A 22,281-nucleotide genomic window follows, 5' to 3' on the forward strand; every position below is an offset into this window, starting at 1 on the left:
GGGCTCTGGGGACAGTTCTCCAACAGCATGAATGTTTGCTGAGGTGTGACCAGTGGGGCCCCTCGAGGCTTTGCCCCCAAATAATTGCTGGGCATGTGAAGGCAGGAACTTGGAGAGTGTCTCGAGTGGACTCGCGGCCCTGGCACGGAGCTCGAGGAGGGGTTATGGCTCAGGACAAGACTCTGGTCCTCACCTGCCCATTTTGCCCACCTCTGGCATCCCCCTAGACCTTGGCTTCTGACCACTCTGATCCCTCAACCTCCCCAGTCAATGAAGCTGCCAGCCCCCTCCCTGCGCCTGAGGTCCAGACTATGTCCTGGAAATAAAGCAGGGTCCCTGGGGCCCACTCAAGCCGAAGACTGCTCTGCCAGGGTGCCAGCTGGTGCCCACGGGGCGGGGCTGAGGTTTGATCATGTGGAAAGGGAAAGTTGGAACCACCCCTAACTCTGATGGTCACTACCAGAGACAAGAAAAGACTGGGGGGTACCGAGGACATCTTATAGGAACAGGAGGTGAGATTTAAAAATTGCCTTTTCCTGTGCCTCAGTTTACCCAGCCATCCAAGAAAGGATTCTTCATTCCCCTATCCCAGGTTCTCTGGGGCTCCAAAAGCCTTAGCACTGGCCTCTCACAGCTCCGTGCCCTCTTTTCGTTTCTTAAAGAAACGAGGCTCAGCCTCCTACCCGCCCAGGTTCTCTCAGAAGCTACCCGGGGGACCAGAGGTGGAGACGGGTAGCAGAAAGCCGTAGGCTCAAGACAGCCCCCCCAGGGAATGGGGGTACATCTCAAGGCCGCCCAGGGTGCCAGTCCCTGCCGTGATGACCCGGAGCTCCCCGCCCCTGCCCCTTCCCGCCTCCTCTGGCCCTTTAAGAGCCTCTCCGCGCGCTGCCGTCCCGGATCAGCCAGAGAGACCATTAAAATTTTATGCAGAATGAAAATGGGCCAGGTCTCCAGCTTCCTCGCTCCCATCCAATGATTTATTACTCGCAAATACCACAGAACTAATTAGTATAGTAATTAATTAATACGCATTTGCATATTTGCATGTGCAATTAGTGCAGTGGAGTGATTACTGGGAGAATGAGGGCCCCGGATTGTCAGATGTGAGGGGGAAGTGGCCTGGAAAAGAGTTAGTGGGAATGAACTTTGCAGGGAGCGCGGGGCGGGAGCGCGGCCGGGGCGGGGCGCTGCGCGGGCTGCGGGGGTGCGGAGCTCGGGCGTGGGGAGAGCGGGGGACCCCCGCGGCCTCCGACTCGGGGCAGGGGTCGCGACCCCGGCACCCCGCCCGCCCGGCCGCGCCCGCCCCGCCCCCGCCGCGTGGCACAGCTCCAAGCGCGCGCCTGATTGTTATGCATTGTGTTTCTCGTCGCGAGCGGAGCCGGGCGGAATGGGGCTGGCACAAGCTGTCTCCCTGCCACGCGGCGGTGGCACCTTAAAGGCGCAGCGTCCTCTCCCTGCCGCCGCCGCCGCCGCCCCCACCTCGGAGCCCGGACCACCGACGTCCCCAGGCGGCCTGTGGAGGTCAGGGTGGGCGCGGAGGCCACCCGGAGGGCTGCGGCACGGGGCAGGGGCGCGCGGGGCACGTGCCACGGAGCCCGGCAGGCACGAAGTCAGGGCTGCGAGCGCGATCCGGCGGCTGGGGCGCACCGGGCGCAGTGCCAGGCGCGGACGGGGGTGGTGAGGCGAGAACCCGGAGCTAGGCAGACGAAGGACGAGGAGGAGAAAGAAGCAGCGAGTGTCAGGGGGCCCGCTGGGTGCCAAGGACTTCCTCAGGGGGGTTCTGCGAGGCCTGGCTCCTCTGCCCCGGTTTACAGCGGAACAGGAAGGGAAGAGGGGGTAAAGCAGGGCCAGAAGAAGCAGTGTTTCTTTGGGAGTAACCAGGGAGGACTTCCTGGCGGAGAAAGCTCCGCCCCTGGCCTTCAGGGGCGAGCAGAGCGCCCTCTCAGAGACAAGGGAAAGCTCAGGCAGCCCAGCCGGATGTCTAAAAGAGACTGCCCCTCTCTATAGAGAGAGGAAGCCCACCTGGCGGCGTGGAGACCTTCTTAGGCTCTGGAAGTTGGAACCACTCACTGTGATCTGGGGGCCTCCCCGAGGGCAAGCCCTGGACTTTGCTAAGGGCTCCTCCTCTACTTCATGGCAAAGCCCTCTGTTCCTAACAGCATGATCACCCAGACTTTAGAGAGAGGGACACAGTTTATAATCGTGAATAAGCCCAAGACTGCACCTCACAAAACTTGGTTCAAATGCAGGCTCAGGCCGGTCAGAGGGCTCAGCTGGTAAAGGCGTTGTTACCAAGCCTGAAGATCTGTTTGATCCCCAGGACCCACGTGATGGGGGAAGAGAACTGGCTCCCCCCAGCTGTGATCTGACATCTTCCACAGGTGTGCTATGGCATGTACTCCCTACACACCACACCACACGCTAAAAATGACCTCTGTTGTTAAATTGCTATTGAATGCTCTGATGTTTCAGGACAGGAGCACCCCCAGAGTGTTTTAGAGTCTCACTCTGTAGCCCAAGCTGGCTTCCAACTGGTGATCTCCTGCCTCAGTCTCCCAAAGGCTGAGATTATGGAGGGGGGAGGGTACCACACTCAGTTGGGGCCCTGGTATCTAGTCTCAGCTTTGCCACTCACTTATTGTGAGACATCAGACAAGCTGTACCCCTGTACCCCACCTACGCTGTGGTTTCTTCTCTGAAAAAGAGGCCTTTGCTTCACCTCTAGGCTGTTCCTTCCCTCCCAGTGGAACACAGTGAAGAAGCTTCCGGGGCTGGGGAGTGTGGCTCAATGGTAGAGTACTTGTCTAGCTGAGGAGAGGTCCTGGGTTCCATCTTCAGCATCAGAAGGGGGAGGGGGAGGAGACATTGGAAGAAGTGCAGAAGGAGGAGGAGGGAGAGATGGGAGGGGAGAAGGAGGGAGGAGAGGAGACGGAGAAGTCAGAACTACCTCTACCTCTGAGGCCAGGCTTTCCTGGCCCACCCTGCCTCTCAGAAGCAGCAGTGGCTAAGTCTGTCACCCTGAGCACCAGTGTCCCCAGGCTGAGCCAAGACGTCTCTGGTTAAGGGATGGCTTCCTGCCCTGGCTGTACCCACGGCACACACCCTGCCCAGGTAGCCCTTTGAGACTGTCGCCCGCCTGTAAGTACCTGCACTGGTCCTGTTTACTGTCAGCCTCCAGTGTCCCCAAGCACTGGTGCCAGGCTCAAGAGACTTGCCAGCCAGAGTAGTGTCATGTCCAGTAGTGTCTGCCCTAGAATTCCCCAAGCCAGATGTACAGCCCTGATGTCGAAGGGAGACAACTGGGAAAAATCACTGCAGAGGTCCTGTTGTCATGCCCCGGCCCGGGCCTCCTCAGAGTGCACTCTGTACCCACTGTCCTACTGTCTGTCCTCCTGGTCACTCTGACAGCTCTGAGGCCCCGGAGGGCAGGTGGCACTATTCCCATTTCACAGCCGCCGCCGAGGAAAAAAGAAGGTCATAGGATTTGACCAAGATCAAGATGATGCCAAGGCCAGGGGTCCGCTGCCACATCGTGCCCTGTCTCAATCTGGCCTTCCTGTGGGGGTGGGGGATGGGACAGGGCCAGGGACAAGACCACCGACTGCCTGTGCAGAACCCTGACAGTGAAGCAGAACAAAGGTTGGTGGGGAAGAGAGCCCCAGGAACAAAAACATTTGAAAACTAAAGCTGATCCAGGGCTAGAGGCAAAATCAGCCGCATCAGGGACGGCCAGAAGCACTCACACCTGTTACCTCAGATCAGGCTCACTGCTACCCCCAAAGGCAGGCCTCAGTAATCATCATGCCCATTTTACAGAGTGGAAGGCTGAGGTCAGGCCATGTTGGGCTTAGTGCAGGGTTGAGCAAAGAGAAAGAGGTATACGGGGTAGATCTGTGTTTGGGACGTTGTCTTGCTCTGGCTGCTCCTCTGCCAACAGTGGGGGGACAATTCTTTGGTACCCCAACTGCACTCTGAGGCTATTCTGTGTCCCTGCCTTCAAGTATGGTAGAGCATGGAGCCTGCCAGCCTCCTGGGTGGACTCTCTGGTGGTGGTGACTTTTAGGCAGAAAGGGGTAGAAGTGTGCTCCACTGTGGGACAGTGGGGGCAAAAGTTCTGAGGCTGGGAACGAGACAACGAAGAGCAGCTGGACAGACCTGTTGTGGGGAAGAGACTCGGAAGCTTCTGGAGTGGGTAAATACCAGAACCAGGTTTGCATTTCAGATAGGATGAGTAGTGTGGGCAGCCTGGGCCCTTCAAGGGGGGCAGAGGAGGGGGCCAGGCCCTATAAGATAGAAGGAGCAGGACTCAGCCCTGTTCTGACTCCCATTTTTCTCTCAAGAGTCACATCCACACACCCAGGCTGGGGGGTGTGGGCAGGCACGGGGGAGCTACTGAGCTCAAAGACTTGGGGACCCCACAGGGAGCCTACCACAGGACAGGCATCAGTCTGGTCCATGTACCATGAGACCTCTTAGCCACAGTAAAACAGAGCCTGTTGCTGAGGGGACAGCAGCCACAGACCTCTGAGAGCAGGCACCAAGCAGAGGGCCACACCCGCTCCTCCCAGCCTGTCTCTGGGAATGACCTGTGTGGTTTTATTAATTTATTTATCTATTTATTTTGTTTTGTTTCCACTACCCCAGGTTGGCCTGGAGCTCTATTTAGCCGAGGAGGATGACCTTGAACTTCTGTTCTTCCACCTCCAGGATGCTGAGATCACAGGAATGCACCACCCCGTTTGTTGATTCGGTGCTGCGGACCAGACCTAGGAACTTGACAACCTTTCCACCAACCGCGAGCTACACCTCCTGTCCCCCAGAACTACGTTTGTGCAAGGAGACCCCGGGCATGTCAGCGACCCTGGTTTTACCCCCGGGAGACCCAAAATGGCTCAAAATCGCGCCCCTCCAACCCCCCACCCCTCCATCCCGTCTCCCTACAGCCAAGCAGTATGTAGGGGTGACATGAGAGCCCCGGACTAAAACCATCACAAACAGCCGCTGAGACAAAACAGGAGACAAGTGGGAGAAGAGGACCTTCCAACCGGAGTGCAGCCCTGAGGTGTGTCCGGGAAACTTCTTGGTGAGGAAGATGAATTCGAGTACTGGGGAAGAGCTTTCTCACAAAAGCAGGGCACGGAGGTCAAAGGTTACAGGGGCAAAGGTCACCACACTTTTGGAACAAGGGTACTGGCTGGAGGACTTAGCGTCTCTTCCACCTGTCATCTGTCTTGGGTCGCCAGGAGGGGATGGCAGCAGCGGTCCGGGGACTCTCAGCTCCTGCTAGGCCCTCCCAGTTCTGGGTGGGACCGAGGCCCAGCCTTGGGCGCGGCCGGCCGAGGAAGGGCAGGAGAAGCCGGGTAGTGAGCTGGGGTCAGGACGGCAGGTCCATCGGAGGGGGCGGAGGGGGGGGGGCTACACCTCAGCAGCCTCCCCTCCCCCTCCCCAGTGGCACCACGAGGCACGCAGCCGCATATCACCCGTGCCAGCCCTCACCTCCCGGCAACGTCGCCGCATTCTCAGCCACGCCATCTGGCGTGCCCGTCGCTCCCCGGCACACTGCGGCGGGCGGGGGAGGGGGCAGCGGGGCAGGTGCCCACCCTGGAGCCAGGAGGAAGCGGCAGGTCCCCCTCCCCCAGCGTCCTTTGCGCTGGAGGTGGGGCAGGGGGCCGGGGGATGTGGGGGGGGGGGGTCGGCAGGTGCTCCCGGGCTCCGGGTGGAGCCCGAGCATCCGAACTGCTGCTGCTGGAGGAGGAGGAGGTGCTCCCCGGGCAGTGCCAGTCGGCGCCTCCTCCTCCTCCTCCTCCTCCTCCTCCTCCTCCCCCAGCACAGCGCCTGCCAGGAGCTCGGGACTTCGAGGGTCTGCGCTCCTGCCCTCCCCCACACCTCCGGAGGAGACCCGTCCTCCTGTCCGCTCGCTCACCTGGCCACCCAGCCCGGGAGACAGCCCCGGGCCTGGCTGCAGCAGCCAGCGGGTGGGCACCTGCTGGGGCTGACCCACCCGCTCCCTGGGCCGGCTGTGGTGGGAGAGCAAACCTCCTTGCTCACACAGGCCACCTACCAGTCTGATTGGGGGCGCCAGGTGGCGGGCTAGCTGTCCTTGGGGGTCAGAATGGAGGGAGGAACTTGCAGGTTCACGTCTGTCCTCGGAGGGGTCAGAATAGAGGGGGGCATTTGCACGTTCACGTCTGTCCTCGTGGGGTCAGAATGGAGGGGGCACTTAAGATTCACCTCTGTCCTCCGGGGGTCAGAATAGAGGGGGGCACTTAAGATTCACCTCTGTCCTCGGGGGGTCAGAATAGAGGGGGGCACTTGCAGGTCTGTCCTCGGGGGGTCAGAATGGAGGGGGCACTTGCAGGTTCCCGTCTGGATGATTTATGGGGGAGGACAAGGGGGCGCAGCTTCCCAGTCCATCCTTCCTGTCCCCTGAGCTAGATTCCCCCGTCTGTTCAGGAATGACCCGTCTCCTCCCTGTCACCCGCTGCCCTCCTCCCTCCTCCTCCAGGCCCTCACCCCTGCCCCTCAGGCCCTCCCCCCTCCCTCAGCCCCTCACCCCTGCCCCTCAGGCCCTCACCCCTGCCCCTCAGGCCCTCACCCCTGCCCCTCAGGCCCTCCCCCCTCCCTCAGCCCCTCACCCCTGCCCCTCAGGCCCTCCCCCCTCCCCCTGCCCCTCCCCCCTGCCCCTCAGGCCCTCCTCCCTCCCTCAGCCCCTCACCCCTGCCCCTCAGGCCCTCCCCCCTCCCTCAGCCCCTCACCCCTGCCCCTCAGGCCCTCCCCCCCTCCCTCAGCCCCTCACCCCTGCCCCTCAGGCCCTCCCCCCTCCCTCAGCCCCTCACCCCTGCCCCTCAGGCCCCAGCCAGAACAAAATGGCCGCTGCCCCTCCGAGGCAGCCATCTTCGGTGCCCAGCCTGTGGACTCCCCTGGGATGGGGCTATGTCTCCATGGGAACCTCGGGCCCCCCAGCTCCCTGCTCCCACCCCGAGGTGTGGGCAGCCGAAATGGAAGTCTTCCAGGCCTGGCTGAAGTGCCCGCCATTCTCCTTTTCCTCCCAGAGACCTGGAGGGGACCAGGCCCCTCACCAGCTCCCTTCCCCCCATGCCACGGGGAGGAACAGATGGCATCTCTGGGTGTCCTTCTCCTTTCGTCTCCTTCCTTCCATTTCTGGCTCTTTCTGGCTCTCCGTCACCGCATCTCTGAGTACAGAGAGGAGCGTGCATGTCCCAGCGTGTTAATGCCTGCTCGTGTGTATGTGGACACACGTGTGGTACCTCCTTCGCGCTCATGTCTGAGGCAGGCCCATCCCACACCTCCCTCTGTTCCAGTTTCCCCTGGTTTTTATTGTATCTTCTAAAAAAGCTAAAGTTGAAATGTGTCGAGTGAGAAAAACTTGTTCCATTTTTCTGAAGAAGGAAAGAAGGTTCAGGAGAAGGAGAGAGGCCCAGAGGGGTGACCGTCTCTGCACCCCAGGCCTGACCACCCCACCCCCTACCTCAGGCCTTCCCCTGTCTGTAGGAGCCCCTGAAGGAGGCTTCTCAGATCTAGAAAACAGAGATGGGAGATGGGGGGAGATGGGATAGGCAGACCTCCAGAGTGTTCCCGATCCTCAACAAGGTCTGACCCTCATCCAGAGGGTCCTATCAGCCCCCAGTGGCTTAACCCAATTCTTGATGTTTTTCTCTGCCAAGGAAGCATTCGTCCATTTACCCATTCATACATTCACCCATTAATTTAACAAAACTTCGGATTCTTTGTAGACAAAACATTGTAATTGGGGAAGGGATATATGCAAGAAATTAACATTATAAAGCAATTTACAACGTGTCTTAATAAAAATAAAGGCTGGCATTTATTGGAAGATTCTTTTATTGCTGGCCCTATGCTGGCTCATTAACCTATCACCCTACGCAGTGTTAACAACAGCCCTTTAAAGGGGGCAGAATGGTAGCCTCTATTGCATAGAGAGGGAAATCCATTCTGAGAAGGACATCTGAAAAAGGAGTTTGTTTGTTATGGGATTCAAACCCAGGGCCTTGGGCTCTCCAGGCCAAGTGCCCTACCCTAGAGCTAAATCCCCAGCCTAGAATTCAGCATTTTCTCTTACAAAGTGGTGGTGCAGGCCTTTAATCCCAGCACTCTGGAGGCAGAGTTCAGGACCAGCCTGGTCTACATAGTGAATTCCAGGATAGTCAAGAGTACATAGTGAGACCCCCATCTCAAAAACAAAACAAAATGAAAAGTTGGTGAGCAGAGCTGACCAAAAATCAGAAGCTGCTATAGTGTGTGTAACCCAAAACTGGAGGGGTTCTTGACAAGCCTCCTGGGAAGTCCGTCATTTCTCTCCTGCCTTGGCCACAATCCCACTTTCCCACCTCACTGCCAGGCTATCTGACTTAGGTGAACTTCCTAATTGCAGACCCTAGGAAGAGCTACTTGTCCTTGGAGACCACCAAGGCAATTGTGGGGTTGGGGAGCCCTGGGTTCTAGTCTCGCTTACTCTCCCTGTTGAGTTCCTAGCTACATCCATTTCCCTGGGGAGGCTTCTGTGGAAGGAAGAGCAAGTGCTCTTCTTCTGACCTTTCAGCTCCTGACCTCTAAGCACCCTGGACAGCTTCATAGCCCCTTTCTCAGGGCCTTCCAAGGCAGTATGTGTCTCTATGTAGCACCCTGTTCAATGTGCAACACCAGATCCATGTCTTACCTTCCCCCGGAGGAAGCTAAGCCGGGTGAGACCAGAGGACATCCACCTGAATTGAGGGATTGGAGGGGGGTCCTCCTCTGTCTTCGCCTTGTGCCCTTCAGTGTGTGCTGGAAGTGGAGCCAGAGTTGGGTGAGCACCAGTAGACCAAGGGACAGACGGGAAATTGAGGCCTAAAGGCAGCACCTGCTTGAATGTGGAGTGGGCAAAGATCTCTACCCCTGGCCGTGAGGAGTTGCTCACACACAGGTTGTCTCTCCGAATAGGGGCGTTTCCGTTTTCTGCATCACAGAGTGAGGAACGGGGTGGATAGGTATGTCTAAAGCTCCTACCTTCAACCTGTACCATTTACATCTGTGTCCGGCATGGTAAGAGGGTTGAGATGGGAACTGTAAAGTCAAATAAAGCATCCATTCCTATCTCCCTGAGCAAGACACCTGCCTGGCTCACCCCTAGCCTCCCCTGGGAATGCTTGGGTCAACCTTTGCTTTTTGTGTTTTCTGCAGGGGGAGAATGTTTGGGCCCTCTCTAGGAATTCTAGGCTGTCTCTAACCAGCCATATCCTCCGTTCAACTAACCAAATCAGAAGGCCAAGGGAAAGCCACTACCTGGCCAGGATTATAGGTAGTAAGGACGTGAGTAGGAGGGAGAGGAAGATTTGTGGGTTAGGAATCCAGGTCTATGCCCACCCTCACCCCAGATGGGGGACACATAGTTCATCTCCAAGTTCCTCCCCACCCCACCTCAGCACACATATGCCCTTGACACCCAAGGAAACATCTCCTATGTGATGACTCCTCAGTTAGACACACATGTCCCCACAGACACACACACGCCCATGCAGACACAGACACCCAGGCAGGCAAACCTTTCCCTTTCTCTGCCTTTCCCTTGGTTTGAATTTCGTTCAGCCACATATGTTGTGTGTGCATGAGGGTGGGTGGGGGAGGGGCAGACAGGGATGAGGAATGGCATGATGCCAGCATCTACCTATGGGGCTTGGGTCAGGGATGCCCCCCACACCCACCCTGGAAGGAGGCCTCAGCTGTCCCTTTGTGGTGGAGGGGACCCTCTTGGGGAGTGGGAGTAAGCACTGAGGTCCCTTCTCCATACCCTAGGGTCTGGTTCTGGCCCACCTTAGGGACCAGGAGACAGGGAAATGGACAGATCAAGACCCTGGAGAGAGCCTAGAATTGGCCGCCACCACAAACCTCCAGCTCCCAGACTTGCTACTCCATTGTTCCCATATGGGGGGCTCTGTATCTGAGGGGGGCAAATCCTCCCACCTCCCTCTCAATCCCTGCTTTCCCTGCGTTGGGCGGGGAGGGGAGGGCGGCAGAGATATTTATTTATTTCCTTTATTTATTTAATTTTTTTTTTTTTTTTGGAGTAGAGAGTGACAGATGGCGGCGGGTCCCGGGGGAGCCGGCTCTCCCCCAATGCAGACGCATGCCAATCACCGTCTCTCATGTGATAGCTGCTGCCCGTGACGTGCCAAGCCCATATGGCCTGGCATAGAGGCTGGTACCCCCCGCCTGGTAGAGATGCCACACTCGCTCCGCGGCTCGCATGGCGCTCTGAAGACGCCGGCGCCCGCCGCCTTGAGGAACCGCTGCCCCCGCTCCCCGAAGATGGGGGAACAATGAAATAAGCGAGAAGATTCCTCTTCTCCCCCCCTCTCTCTCTTGCCCCCTCCCCCCTCCCCTCCCCTCTCCCCTTGACTCCTCTCTGAGGTAAGTTGTCCGAGAGGGAGCTAGATCTGACCTGCCCATTGGGAGGGGGGGCGCTGCTTCGGACATGAAAGTCCCCCAGATCCCCCATTCCTGGGACTCTACCCCCTCACTGGGTGGGCATTGGGGCGCCCCAGGTTCTCTCTCCCATTGGGGCCCGCAGCTCAAGGGGCTGCGGACGGAGCACCTTATGCCTAGGATGGGCCGGGGGGCGGGGGGCAGGGTCATGGGGCGCGCGAAGAGGCGAAGATGGAGACCGCCCCCCCATGACTGTCCCGAAGGAACCTGCGACCTTTCCCTGCCACCAAAAAAGATAAGCAAACAAACAAATTTGGCTTTTCCCCCCATGGATCCCAAAATACAACGAGATCTGAAGAGACGTGTGGGAGGGAGGCAGTTTGAAGGGGGGAAGGGGGTCCCTGACCGCAGGGGAGACGGACAGGGTTCGCTTCTGGGTCTCCTCCCCACGCCCGGCTTCTTCAGTCCTCGCCACCCGGAGCCGGCTCCGGGAGACCCGGACGCAGCAGCTAGAGGAGACGGTGCTCCGGGCGTCTGGAATTGGGGCTGCGGGGGTGGGGGCCGGGCCGGGGGCGGCGAGCCGCCAACTTGCAAATTGGATTAGGGAGCGTGGGGGTGAGAGGCACCGGAGGGCACGGGGAGCCGGGCCGAGGGGCCCGGGCCGCGGAACCAAGGAACCGGGCAGCTGTCCCCACGGCGGCCGCCCAGCTTCTCTCCATCACCCGGAGAGAGCAGGCTTTCGGGCGAGAGCACCGCCTCCCCGGGCAGAGGAACCTGGCCCCTTTGCACACCACCGGGTCCATGATCTCTGGGACCCCGATACCGGCCGGGAGCGGCCTCCTTCCCGGCCAGGGGCGGAGCCGGGCCGGGCTCTGGGGCGACGGCCTGGGCCGCTGAACCCGGCCGGCAGCCGGGCAGGGCTGGGCCGGCTCTGGGCGGGGCAGCGGGACGTGGTGGGCATCGGGGGGCCCTCTGAGCTGGAGCGCGCAACGAATCTCGGGGTGGAGGAGGGTTGGGGGGCCGTGGTGACCCCGGCGCGCCCCTCACTCTGTGCTCTGTCTTTCCGCCCCCCCGGGGCGCCCTTAGGCACCATGCTGACCCGCCTGTTCAGCGAGCCTGGCCTCCTCTCGGACGTGCCCAAGTTCGCCAGCTGGGGCGACGGCGACGACGACGAGCCGAGAAGCGACAAGGGCGACGCGCCACCGCAGCCTCCGCCTGCTCCTGGGTCGGGGGCTCCAGGACCCGCCCGGGCCTCCAAGCCGGTGTCCCTTCGTGGAGAAGAGGTCCCCGAAGCCACGTTGGCAGAAGTCAAGGAGGAAGGCGAGCTGGGTGGCGAGGAGGAGGAGGAAGAGGAGGAGGAGGAAGGGCTGGACGAGGCGGAAGGCGAGCGGCCCAAGAAGCGCGGGCCGAAGAAACGCAAGATGACCAAGGCACGTCTGGAGCGCTCCAAGCTGCGGCGACAGAAGGCCAACGCGCGGGAGCGCAACCGCATGCACGACCTGAACGCCGCGCTGGACAACCTGCGCAAGGTAGTGCCCTGCTACTCCAAGACGCAGAAGCTGTCCAAGATCGAGACCCTGCGCCTGGCCAAGAACTACATCTGGGCTCTCTCGGAGATCTTGCGCTCCGGCAAGAGGCCGGATCTGGTGTCCTACGTGCAGACTCTGTGCAAGGGGCTGTCGCAACCCACCACAAATCTGGTGGCTGGCTGCCTGCAGCTCAACTCTCGTAACTTCCTCACAGAGCAGGGCGCGGACGGCGCCGGCCGCTTCCACGGCTCGGGTGGCCCGTTCGCCATGCACCCGTACCCGTACCCGTGCTCCCGCCTGGCGGGCGCACAGTGCCAGGCGGCCGGCGGCCTGGGCGGAGGCGCAGCGCACGCCCTGCGGACCCACGGCTACTGCGCCGCCTACGAGACGCTGTACGCGGCGGCGGGTGGCGGAGGTGCCAGCCCGGACTACAACAGCTCTGAGTACGAGGGCCCGCTCAGCCCCCCGCTCTGTCTCAACGGCAACTTCTCACTCAAGCAGGACTCGTCTCCCGACCACGAGAAGAGCTACCACTACTCTATGCACTACTCGGCGCTGCCCGGCTCGCGGCCCGCGGGCCACGGGCTGGTCTTTGGCTCGTCGGCCGTGCGCGGGGGCGTCCACTCCGAGAATCTCTTGTCTTACGATATGCACCTTCACCACGACCGGGGCCCCATGTACGAGGAGCTCAACGCGTTTTTCCATAACTGAGACCTCGCGCCGGCCCCTTTCTTTTTCTTTGCCTTTGCCCGGCCCCCTAGCCCCAGCCCCGCGAGCTCAGGGGCTCCCACCGACTCCAGCGCCAGGCGCGCGGGGCGTGGGCCGCCGGTTCTGCGGCTCTCTAGGGCTGGCGCGGTCTCCTACCTGTGGGTGGCCCGTCCCAGGGGCCTCGCTTCTCCCTGGGGACTCGCCTTCTCTTTCCCAACGGGCTTCCTCCTCCCTTCTCCCGTGGAGTGCATCTCTAGGGACCTCCCTCCCGGCCCTCCCTGGAGACTCCTTAGGCATTCCCAAACTTGGGTTTTCTCTCCCCACCTCCCAGTAGGCCAGAAGGCTTTGGTAAGGGGCAGCTGAGTTTCGGGTTAGTGTCTCCGCTTATGATTACTTTTTAAAAAGACACTGAGCTGCCCAGGCCGAAAGGAGTTGGTATCTCTTCCTTCTCGAAGAGGGCAAAAGCCAGGGCGCCCAAACGCCTTCACCCCAACCCGAATCTCCGCGTTTTTTAATTTTTATTTTGGTGGGAGGGGATGTGGATTGAGAGGACAGAGAGAGGCCAAGTCAATTTGTAACTAGAATCATGTTTCCTTTTCCCTTTTTAAAAAAAAACAAGCATACAAAAGAAAAAAAAAAAAAGCTAAGAGGCGACAGAGGCCGAACTCAGAGTCCGGATCGGAGAGAAAACGCAGTAAGAACTTTTAGAAGCAATAAAAGGCAAAATAATAATAATGATAATAATAATAATAATAATAAATACTACCAATAATAATTTTTAAAGAGACACAAATATCTATGCAAGAAGGTTCTGACTGAGCCTAGCAGCCCGGCCCGGGACGCCCCTCGGGTCCGCTGGCTGCCCCGCCCAAGCGCGGATCTGTGCACTTTGGTGAAGTGGGGGCCCGCGCCGCCCCTCCCCCCCCCAGGTTTTTACAATCAATGACTCGGAGATTTGGAGCCCCAGTACCACTGCCCTCCCCCCACCCTGTCCCGTTGTGCGTCATACTGTTTTCTAAAAACCTGTTTCCAAATTTGTATGGAATGGCAAACTGTTGGGGGGTCGGTTTGGGGAGGGAGGGTTTGCATGAGAGACACACGCACACCACACCACACGCACACGCAGGCCCGACGCGGGCGTCCGGGGACAGGAGGAGGTGAGTCTCCTGGCTCCTCCTCTCTACAGGCACTCCTGTCCCTCCTGGGGTGAGATGGAGGAGCCTAGACCTGGGGGCAGCCCTACCCCTGCCCGGATTGTGCCTCGGTGGGCGCCAAGCTCCTGGTGACTTCTGGTGGCTGGAGAGGTTTTTTTTGTTTTGTTTTGTTTCGTTTTGTTGTTGTTATTGTTTTGGGGGGATTTTTGTTGTTGTTGTTGCTTTTGTTTTTTGTTTTGTTTTGTGTTTTAGTTCTAGGCTCCTCCTGACTTTTGTCATCCAGTGAGCTGGGAGAACTGAGGGCCCCTTTTGGAGATTTCTGGCAAAAGAGGCAACAGGTGAACCTCTCCGCTCCAGAGGCAGGGAATCAGGCACCCAAACACTCGATGCAAAAAAAAAAAAAAAAAAAAAAAAAACCGCAAACCCACAGGCGACACACCCCCACACACGCAATTTTACCTTCCTCTTGTAGCGAAGACGAAACTCCCGTCGGACACCCGAAGTGCATTGCGTGTTTCTGTTGAGTTTAATGACGATTAATAAATATTTATGTAAATGAGATGCAAAGCAGACCCGGTTTCTCACAGTGGCCTCCTTTTATGGATGGGGACAGGATTGATCTGGAGCTGGGGTGATGGAGGCTATGTCGAGTGACTGTTCAGAAGCCTGAGAGAGTGACTGTGGACATTCCTGGGTGGGGTTTCCAAACTGCAAGACCTTCACACACACCCAGTGGGCTCATGAACAGTCACACTTGCAGCTTGTCCTAGGCCCCACCCAGATTTACATTGGCACCCAGCACAAAGCACCCCTGTGATCTACTTACGTTCATTCAGCTCCCAAACACACTCAAGGATCTTCTTTGAAAGCAAAACATCTATTCATCAATGAAAAATTATCAAAGTGGGACTATCCCACCATTTCACAACCCTCTGCTTACTGTTAACAAGCAAGTGAGTGGAAATAAAGAGAACGTTTGAGGCAGAAATGGATTTTCTTGCATTTTAAAAAATAAGATCATGAGGATAAAATATTAATGGAGAAATCTCCTTTCCACCTTGAATTTGTGTTTCAGTGGGTTCAAAGGAATGGACTCTTCTGGCACAAGGGATATTGATATTTTAGGGATATGGATAAGTCTATGAGGTGACTGAATCTGGAGAGGGATCCTGGTTAAGGACAAGACCTAACCACGAGCAAAAGGAGACAGCACCAATTAATACCTGCACAGCCTCCTTCCCTGCTTCAGGAGAAGGAGAAAGGGGGCTCAGTGGAAAAACACACAGGAAGACCCGCTTTCACTCAGACCTCGCTTATTTTTTTCCTCTAACCCCTAAAGGTAGAGGCAGCTCCAGTAGACTTTCCCAAAAAGATGCCTCCTCCCTCTGGAATATTTGAAAGGGGATCTGGGTCCTAAAAACTGGAATCCTAAAACCTGAGGAGACTTAGGAATTCCCTAAAGTAGCTGCCCTTGGTGCTTCCCCCCACAAAAACAAAACAAAACAAAAAAAGACCATCACTCCTTTGAAATGAGTTTGAATGTAGTATTGTTCAGGGTTGAGGAGGTAAGACATGCTAATGGCTCCGAGATGTGCAGGGAAGAGAAAGGCGGAAGTCTGGATGTCAAGAGGGATCTGAGGATGCTGCAACTGTGCTCAGCGACGCCACTAAGAGCCCACACTTACTCTTCTGATTATAAACAACTCCCTCCCTCTCGCACAAACCTTGCCTCTTCGCAGGCAGAGGGACAAGCTGGGAGCTGTCCACTCCACAGTGCTGACCCGTATCTAATACTTTTCTCTTCTTGCTGCCGAAGGAGGCCAGCGGCTAGGACTGCGGAGCAGAGCCCATAGGAATTCTCCAGCAGAGAGACTTCCTAGGAGACTTTCATTGCTAATTCTTTAAAAATTTTCACCATGTTCTCTGGATTTCTCCAAGACCACCTCTCTAGAGTGAGAGCGAGCCCTTTGTCACTAGGGTTCTTCCCTGCGGGTGGCTAATGAGATCGAATAGATCTCTGAATCGCTTTTATTCTTTAGGGACAGGTTTTGGTCCATCTTCTCTGTTCTCCACTTCGATGAGGAGTGGGGAGCTTGCAAGATGCACATTCTGACCCTAACCTGAAGGAGCTGGTGTGAGCCTAGTGCTGGGCCTGACCAGGCAGGGGCATTTGGAGGAAAGGAATCCGACTTCATCCCAGGTTGTGATCCTTAACTTGCCCTGGGAACAAGGTTAATTGGGTTTCTCTCTCATTCAGCTGGTTTCCCAGAACTTGCCCTGAACTCCAAGGTGGGCAGGATTCAGGTGGCTTGGGGCCGGATGTAGAGGACCCCTCCACGTGGCTCCCCTGACTAGATCACAGACTCCTCTCCATAGCTTGTCCAGCTACCCCACACTGTTTCATTTTAGTCTGAAGCCAGATTCCAGCCTCATCTGAAGGATGATGATGACTCTGGGGCCATTGCATCTGTGGGTCAGGCCATGTGGGGATACAAGGACCCCTTGGGGGTCAGGGACACTGGAGCCCCTACTAATGAGTCCCTCCAGCAGCCAACTCCAATTCCTGACCTTCCCCCATGCTCAGTGCACTCTGGCTGACTCTAACCTCCCACCACCACCCTCCTCCCCAACACAACACTTAACTGCCCTGGTGAGATGGCAAGGATGAGCAGGAGAAGAAGATGTGCATGGACACTCGGCCCCAGACGCCCCCTCACAGATCTCTTTCTCTCGCTTGGCTTGCCCGCACACACATCCAGAGAAGCTCCATGAACAGAAGGAGGGGGGAGGTGAAAGGGCGCTGGCATGGCTTGGGGCAGGGTGGTGGGCAGGAGCAGAAAGTGTGGAGAGGATTCTTTTCTTTCCCTAGACTAAGCAAGCATTCCACACCCTCCACACCCTGCTCTCAACCACCCCTGGGCTGCCCAACCCAATGGCTGTAGCCAGGTTCAATCTGGAGGCTGTGTTCCGCCTTGATTTTTCCAGCCCCCATCCATGCCCAGCATCTGAAAATGGCAGAGAAACAGAGAAACCCCGTTTGTGTAGCTGGTAGTGTGTGGAAAGGAATGTATAGCTGCTTCTCTTCTCACCAATTAATTCCATCCCAACCACCACCTGGACTGTCACTGTCCACCAGTGAAACTCCAGCTCGGATTTTATCACCTAGGGTAATAACAGGATGAACCACTGGGAGAGTCAGGAAAGCTGGGTCCTACGACTGGGAAGTCCTTCACTCTTGATGCTCCGCACGAGCAGCAGCATGCCAGCTTGTTTCCCCTCCGTAAGTCCATAGCCACCAGATGCAGGATCTGTGGACAGAGGGCAGAGATTTCCATCTCAGTTGCCCAACCCTGACTTCCTCCTCTTCCAGGAACCTTTAACAGGAAGTCACTTGCTCCTAGAAGCTTCTGTGGATTTCCGGGACTTGCAGGGCAAAGTGTGGTTCTAGACCCCACAGATTAGTTTTCCAGGTAGAAGGGGTCAAAGACAGCACTAGCCACCCCTGGCCAGCCTCAGTCTTGATCTCCACTCTCGTGACGACACCGAGGGCTAGGCAGCCCAGGGCTCCATTCTGACCTGTTTAGACCATTCAAAGGGGAAAGCTTCTTGTTTACAGGGAGTGAGTGGAGACAGGGCCTGCACTGCCTAGACAGCCTCCCAGACTCCAGTCCAAGATGCTCTCGCTGGTTTTTTTTTGTTTTTGTTTATTTTTTTCTCCTGAGATTGGGTAACCAGGTGTTGGCCACTGGCCTAGAATGAAGGTGACACTTGGACTCTGAGAAGCCTGCAAACCCTGCCCTACCTTGGTTCTGCATCTTGTTTTTAACCGAAGCCTTCAAAAATTCTCCACAAACTCTCCCTGGGTGAGGAGCCTTCGGTGGGGTGCTGCTCCCTGGGAAAGACTTGCTGTTGAAACTTTATCCTAAGGCACTGGGTTCAGAGCCGCGGGCCTTGCACAGAGTGGAGAAGGCTCACCTGGGGGAGGGCACCAAATACTTGCAGGGAGATGTCAAGGTTGTTCTTTTCCTAGTCCCGTCAGGAGGAGAAGGGGAGCTAGGTAGCACTGAAGGAAGGGGATGGCCTAGCCATGCCAAGGGAGATGGGGCACATCGTCCAGCTGTGCCCCTGGGCATGTCTCTGGTACTGCCAGTTCGGCTGAGTTCAGCGCAGTAGCCCAGCCTCTCCGAGGCAAACTGGGTGTGTGTGTGTGTGTGTGTGTGTGTGTGTGTGTGTGCACAATTCAGTTCCACACCCAGGGTGTGTGCCTGGTGTGCTTCGTGATTCCAGGTCTCCTGGCCTTGTTTCTCTTTTTTTGGAATTAATTGAATTAGGAACGGGTCTTTCTGGGGTTTTCCCGCTTCCCGCTTCAGGCTGAGCTGGCCAGGAGGCCAAGACTGAGAGGTCAGATCCCGCTGGTGCCGCAGGAGCTCACAAACCTTTGGGGACCCCATGCCAGTTCCTATCCTCAGCCAAGACTTTGCCAAGGGCACAGCTGGGCGGGGTCTGGGCAGTCCGCCCGGCTTGGGACATCTGTTCTAGCCAGAGTCGCATTAAAAGCGAGTGGTGGGGGTAGGGGGCTCAGAAACAACCCCTCAAAACCCAGGCCTGTGCTGGCCTTGTCCACCGCAGCCAGAGGCAAGAGAGGACCCGGGACGCGCTTGGGCTTTTCTTCTTCTCTCTTGGGAATGGAGCGAAATTTGGGGTGAGGTCAGGTGGAGCGTTCCCTCTTCCCTTGGTCTCACCCACTTCCCCCTCAGGTGTCACATGGGGCGTCCCTCTGGCAGGGCAGTAAGGCACCCTGGCCTCTCTCCAGCCGCTAGGGAGCCCCTGGAGGCTCTGGCGCTAGCAATTCAGCGGAGGCTGCGGCCCGCCCCGACGCAGAGCCGATCCCGCTTGCTGCGAACTGGGTTCCCAGGCCGAGACTGGAGCGCTGCGCAAGGCGAGGATTAAAAACAACTCAATTAAAATATCTGAGTTTATATGGCAGACTGGGCGGTACTTTAAAACACACACACACACACACACACACACACACACACACACACACACACACACAGAGAGAGAGAGAGAGAGAGAGAGAGAGAGAGAGAGAGAGAGAGAGACCCCAGAAGAACTACAAAGCCCCTAAACTAAACCAAACCCAAATCCTTAACTACTGATCATTTTGTAGAAAATGACAGAAAAATTCCTCAGCCGCTTTCCCTCTGGTGCCTCCGCAAAAAAAGCTCCCGCCTGCCCAAGCCCTGAGCCCCATGTACCTCCACCACCCCAGAGCCCTGGCGCTGAGCCCAGGTCGCCCCCTGCCCACCCTTCACTCGCGTGTTTGTGCCAGTCTGTGCCACTCAGCCGGTGCCCGGTGCCCGGTGCCAGGCGCGGGGGGAAGGCGGGGAGGAGCCGAGGCTCCAGCTTAAATTCCATGGCATCTGTTCATTATTATACAGTGAGGATTTTTATATGGACAGCTAAATTAAAGACAGATTTTTGCCAGAATTGCAGATCCCATAAAAATGATGACACAGGATGGGGGCTTTTTCTTTTTTTAAAAAAAGAAAGATTAAAAACACAACCTAACAGACCACACCTCAGACCCTCTGGGTCCCTGTCCTCTGCCTTCTGACTTTCTTTGCCCCTTTACCCCGTCTTTTCTTCCAGTGACCCTGAGAGACTCCAACCCCCTGCTGCTCTCCATGTCCAGCTAAACACAGACACCCAGGGACCAACCGCTGGCTCTCTCAGAGGCTGGGGTGTCAGCTCAGACTCCAAGGGTCAGTATGAGGACAGAAGGAGTGTCTGGTCTGGAGAGCAGTTTGAGTCCCTTGAGCTGCCGTGCCTGTGGCTGGTCACCAAGCCCAAGGTCTGGAGGCATCAGGTCTTCAGACCAGGTATGTGGGGTGGTCTGCTCAGGGACACTGGGACAGCACCCACCTCCCCATTGCTAATAGAGGGGCTAATGCAAGAATAGGGAGGGCATCCTGAGTGATATTCAACTTGTGAAAGTTCCGGAATTTCAAATTTCACAGATTCTAGGACGCTGGACTGTGCACCCGGGTGGTATGTTCTAGAATTTGCACGGCTGCCCAATCTCTAGAATTCCAGAAGAGCCCCGTGCCAGGGGAAGTTGGTCTAGACCCGTGGTTCTGTATTCCGACTTTGAAGCTGTGGCATGATATTTTGGGGCCCGCGGGGCTCCTGGAGAAGGTTTGGCAGCGGCAGGCAACATCCGGAGGAGAGATGGGGCCACTCAGAGGGGTTCTGAAAGTGTCCCCTAGAGCCAGTAGGAGTCATTCTCATTTTTCTTTCTTTCCTTAAAAAATTATTTTCAGGACAGAAAAGTAAATATGCGCAGAGTTCTGTGTCCTCCAGACAATTGCTCTCTGTGTGTCTGCGTCTGTCTGTGACTCTGTCTGTGTAGCTGTCTGCTTGTCTCTCTCGGATTCGGAGCTGACAGAATTCCTATCAAAGAGTGAAGGCAGGGACATCTGTGTGCCGAATGACTGTGCCTACTCGAACCTGCCAATCGCTCCTGGCACGAGCTGGGTAACAAATGCCTGTTACCTCGGAATGCTGGCGGGCGGGGGGAGAGGGGGGAGGGCGCCTGGCACCACCCGGGCTGCCAAGTTCTGCCAAGACCCCTCCTACCCGCTGCGGGTCTCGCCCCCTTCCCTGACTTGGGGGTTCACGGAATTGGATTATTTATTAATTAGCAGTAATTAGAAAATTTGGGTGTCTCTCAGCCTGGTGACCCCTTCTCCTCTGCTTTTAGAACCTTGATCCCCTCTCCTATCCTACCCTCCCCCACTTTCTGGATTAACTCTGGGTTTCTACTAAGGGCAGGCGGCCAGTTGTTGGGGAAGGGGCTCATGGAATGCAGGAAAAGGGGTCTCTAGAGGGAAGAATTCCGCTAAAGTTGCCAGGAGGAGTTTCTCTCGGAGTGTGAGGGTCTGGGCAGAGGGTCTGCGTAGACGCGGCTGTTTGGCTGGCCTGTGGAGTGGGACAGAGCGCAGAGGGGCAGAAACAGTGGGGAGGTGGAGCTAAGGAGATAACTGAAGAAAAGGAGGCCGAGCGGGGTGGGGGGTGGGGGGGAGCAAGGAGCTGAGATGAGGCGAGCTGGTTCTCTCCGAGCAAGCCACCACCTTGCCGGCCTCCCCGAGCAGGCTGTGCTCTGAGTCCATCAACTGGTTCTGCTGTGGGATGGGGGGAGGGGAGAGGAGCCCGCCACTGTCACAGCCGGTGCCAGCTGGGGGTGGGGTATTGCGAGGAGGGGCGGAGAGCACATCTAAAATTCCAAGACATCTGTTCGCCCAAGGAGGAGACACCACGCTCAAGAAGGCAGTGCACCCTCTCCTCACCCGCTCTGTAGCCATTTGTGCCAGGGAGGAACCCTCACTCCAACCCACCCCGGACCACCAAAGCAGGCCTGTGGAGAATGGGGGCGTGGTGAATAGGGCTCAGGGGAGGGCTGTGCAGGGCAGAAATTCTGAAAGGAAGGGTTTGAAGAGAGTAAAGTGTGCTGAAAGAGATCCTCTGGCCTCTGGTACCCACAGACCCTTCACATACACACAACTCTACAGTCATCACATACTCAGACGTTAAGCTTCTTACTTCTGTGAACAGACAAGTCTACATAACTGGCCTTCACACACTCAGTTATTTATCTGCTCAAACAACTTTCTTGAGCGCCTGGTCTATCCTGGGTCTGGACTGGGAATCACAGGGACATCTTCCTGCCCTGAGCTGTCCACTAGTGAGCATCCCTGAGATAGGTGTGCTGCCCAGCACCCACTCAAAGCAGACACACTCTTCTTACTGGGAACCGGAGGGAATATTCCCTCCCTCTTCAGTCTGGGATACCCAGCAGGGAGTCCTGGCCCCACAGCCAGCCACATTCTTACCTGCTCCCTATTGGCAGGAGTCCCTGTGTCCCCAAGCTGTGCCTGAACAGGCTTCATACCACTTGCCACTAAGCCTCAATGACCACCCCTGTCTTCAGTGCCCTGGCTTGGCACCTGCCCTCTGCCAGGGCTGCCCTAGCTGGGCCAACAGAGGCCAAGCCTCTCAGCTGGGAAATGTCCATGTGGTTGCTACTTAAAAACTGATTTATGAGGCCGCTGCGGCTGCGGAGGCTTGGCCTGCGGTCCTGGTAGTAATCAAGGGCATATGCCCATCTCGCCTGGCACTGCCCAGCTTGTGAGCCCAGCCCTGGCCTCTGCTCTCCTGTTGGGAAGAGAGAGGCACAAAGCCTGGAGTCTCCCCAAACCTTCTCCTTCTTCTTCCACTCTCTTCCTGTTCCTCCTCCTCTTCTTCCCTTTCCTCTCCCTCCCCCTTTCCTCCCTCCCTCCCTCCCTCCCTCCCTCCCTCCCTCCCTCCCTCCCTCCCTTTTCCTTCTCTCCCAAGTGGCACGGACCAGCCTGTGTGCCGGGCTGGCGCTCACAGCTGCAGCCCATCTG

At 57.2% G+C, this 22,281-nt stretch overlaps 1 protein-coding gene across 1 annotated transcript; it reads left to right on the forward strand.

Annotated features, from left to right (window-relative positions):
* Positions 1 to 9,315: 9,315 nt before the first annotated feature.
* Neurod2 (neuronal differentiation 2) lies at positions 9,316 to 14,406 on the forward strand. The gene is made up of 3 exons (XM_052757821.1): positions 9,316 to 9,330; positions 10,089 to 10,428; positions 11,530 to 14,406. Exon 3 carries the CDS (start codon positions 11,535 to 11,537, stop codon positions 12,681 to 12,683), a length of 1,149 nt encoding a protein of 382 aa, XP_052613781.1. The 5' UTR covers positions 9,316 to 9,330; positions 10,089 to 10,428; positions 11,530 to 11,534; the 3' UTR covers positions 12,684 to 14,406.
* Positions 14,407 to 22,281: the final 7,875 nt, after the last annotated feature.

Source organism: Peromyscus californicus, unplaced genomic scaffold, assembly GCF_007827085.1.
Source record: "Peromyscus californicus insignis strain IS unplaced genomic scaffold, ASM782708v3 Scaffold_3__1_contigs__length_106647218, whole genome shotgun sequence".
NCBI classification, from domain to species: Eukaryota; Metazoa; Chordata; class Mammalia; order Rodentia; family Cricetidae; genus Peromyscus; species Peromyscus californicus.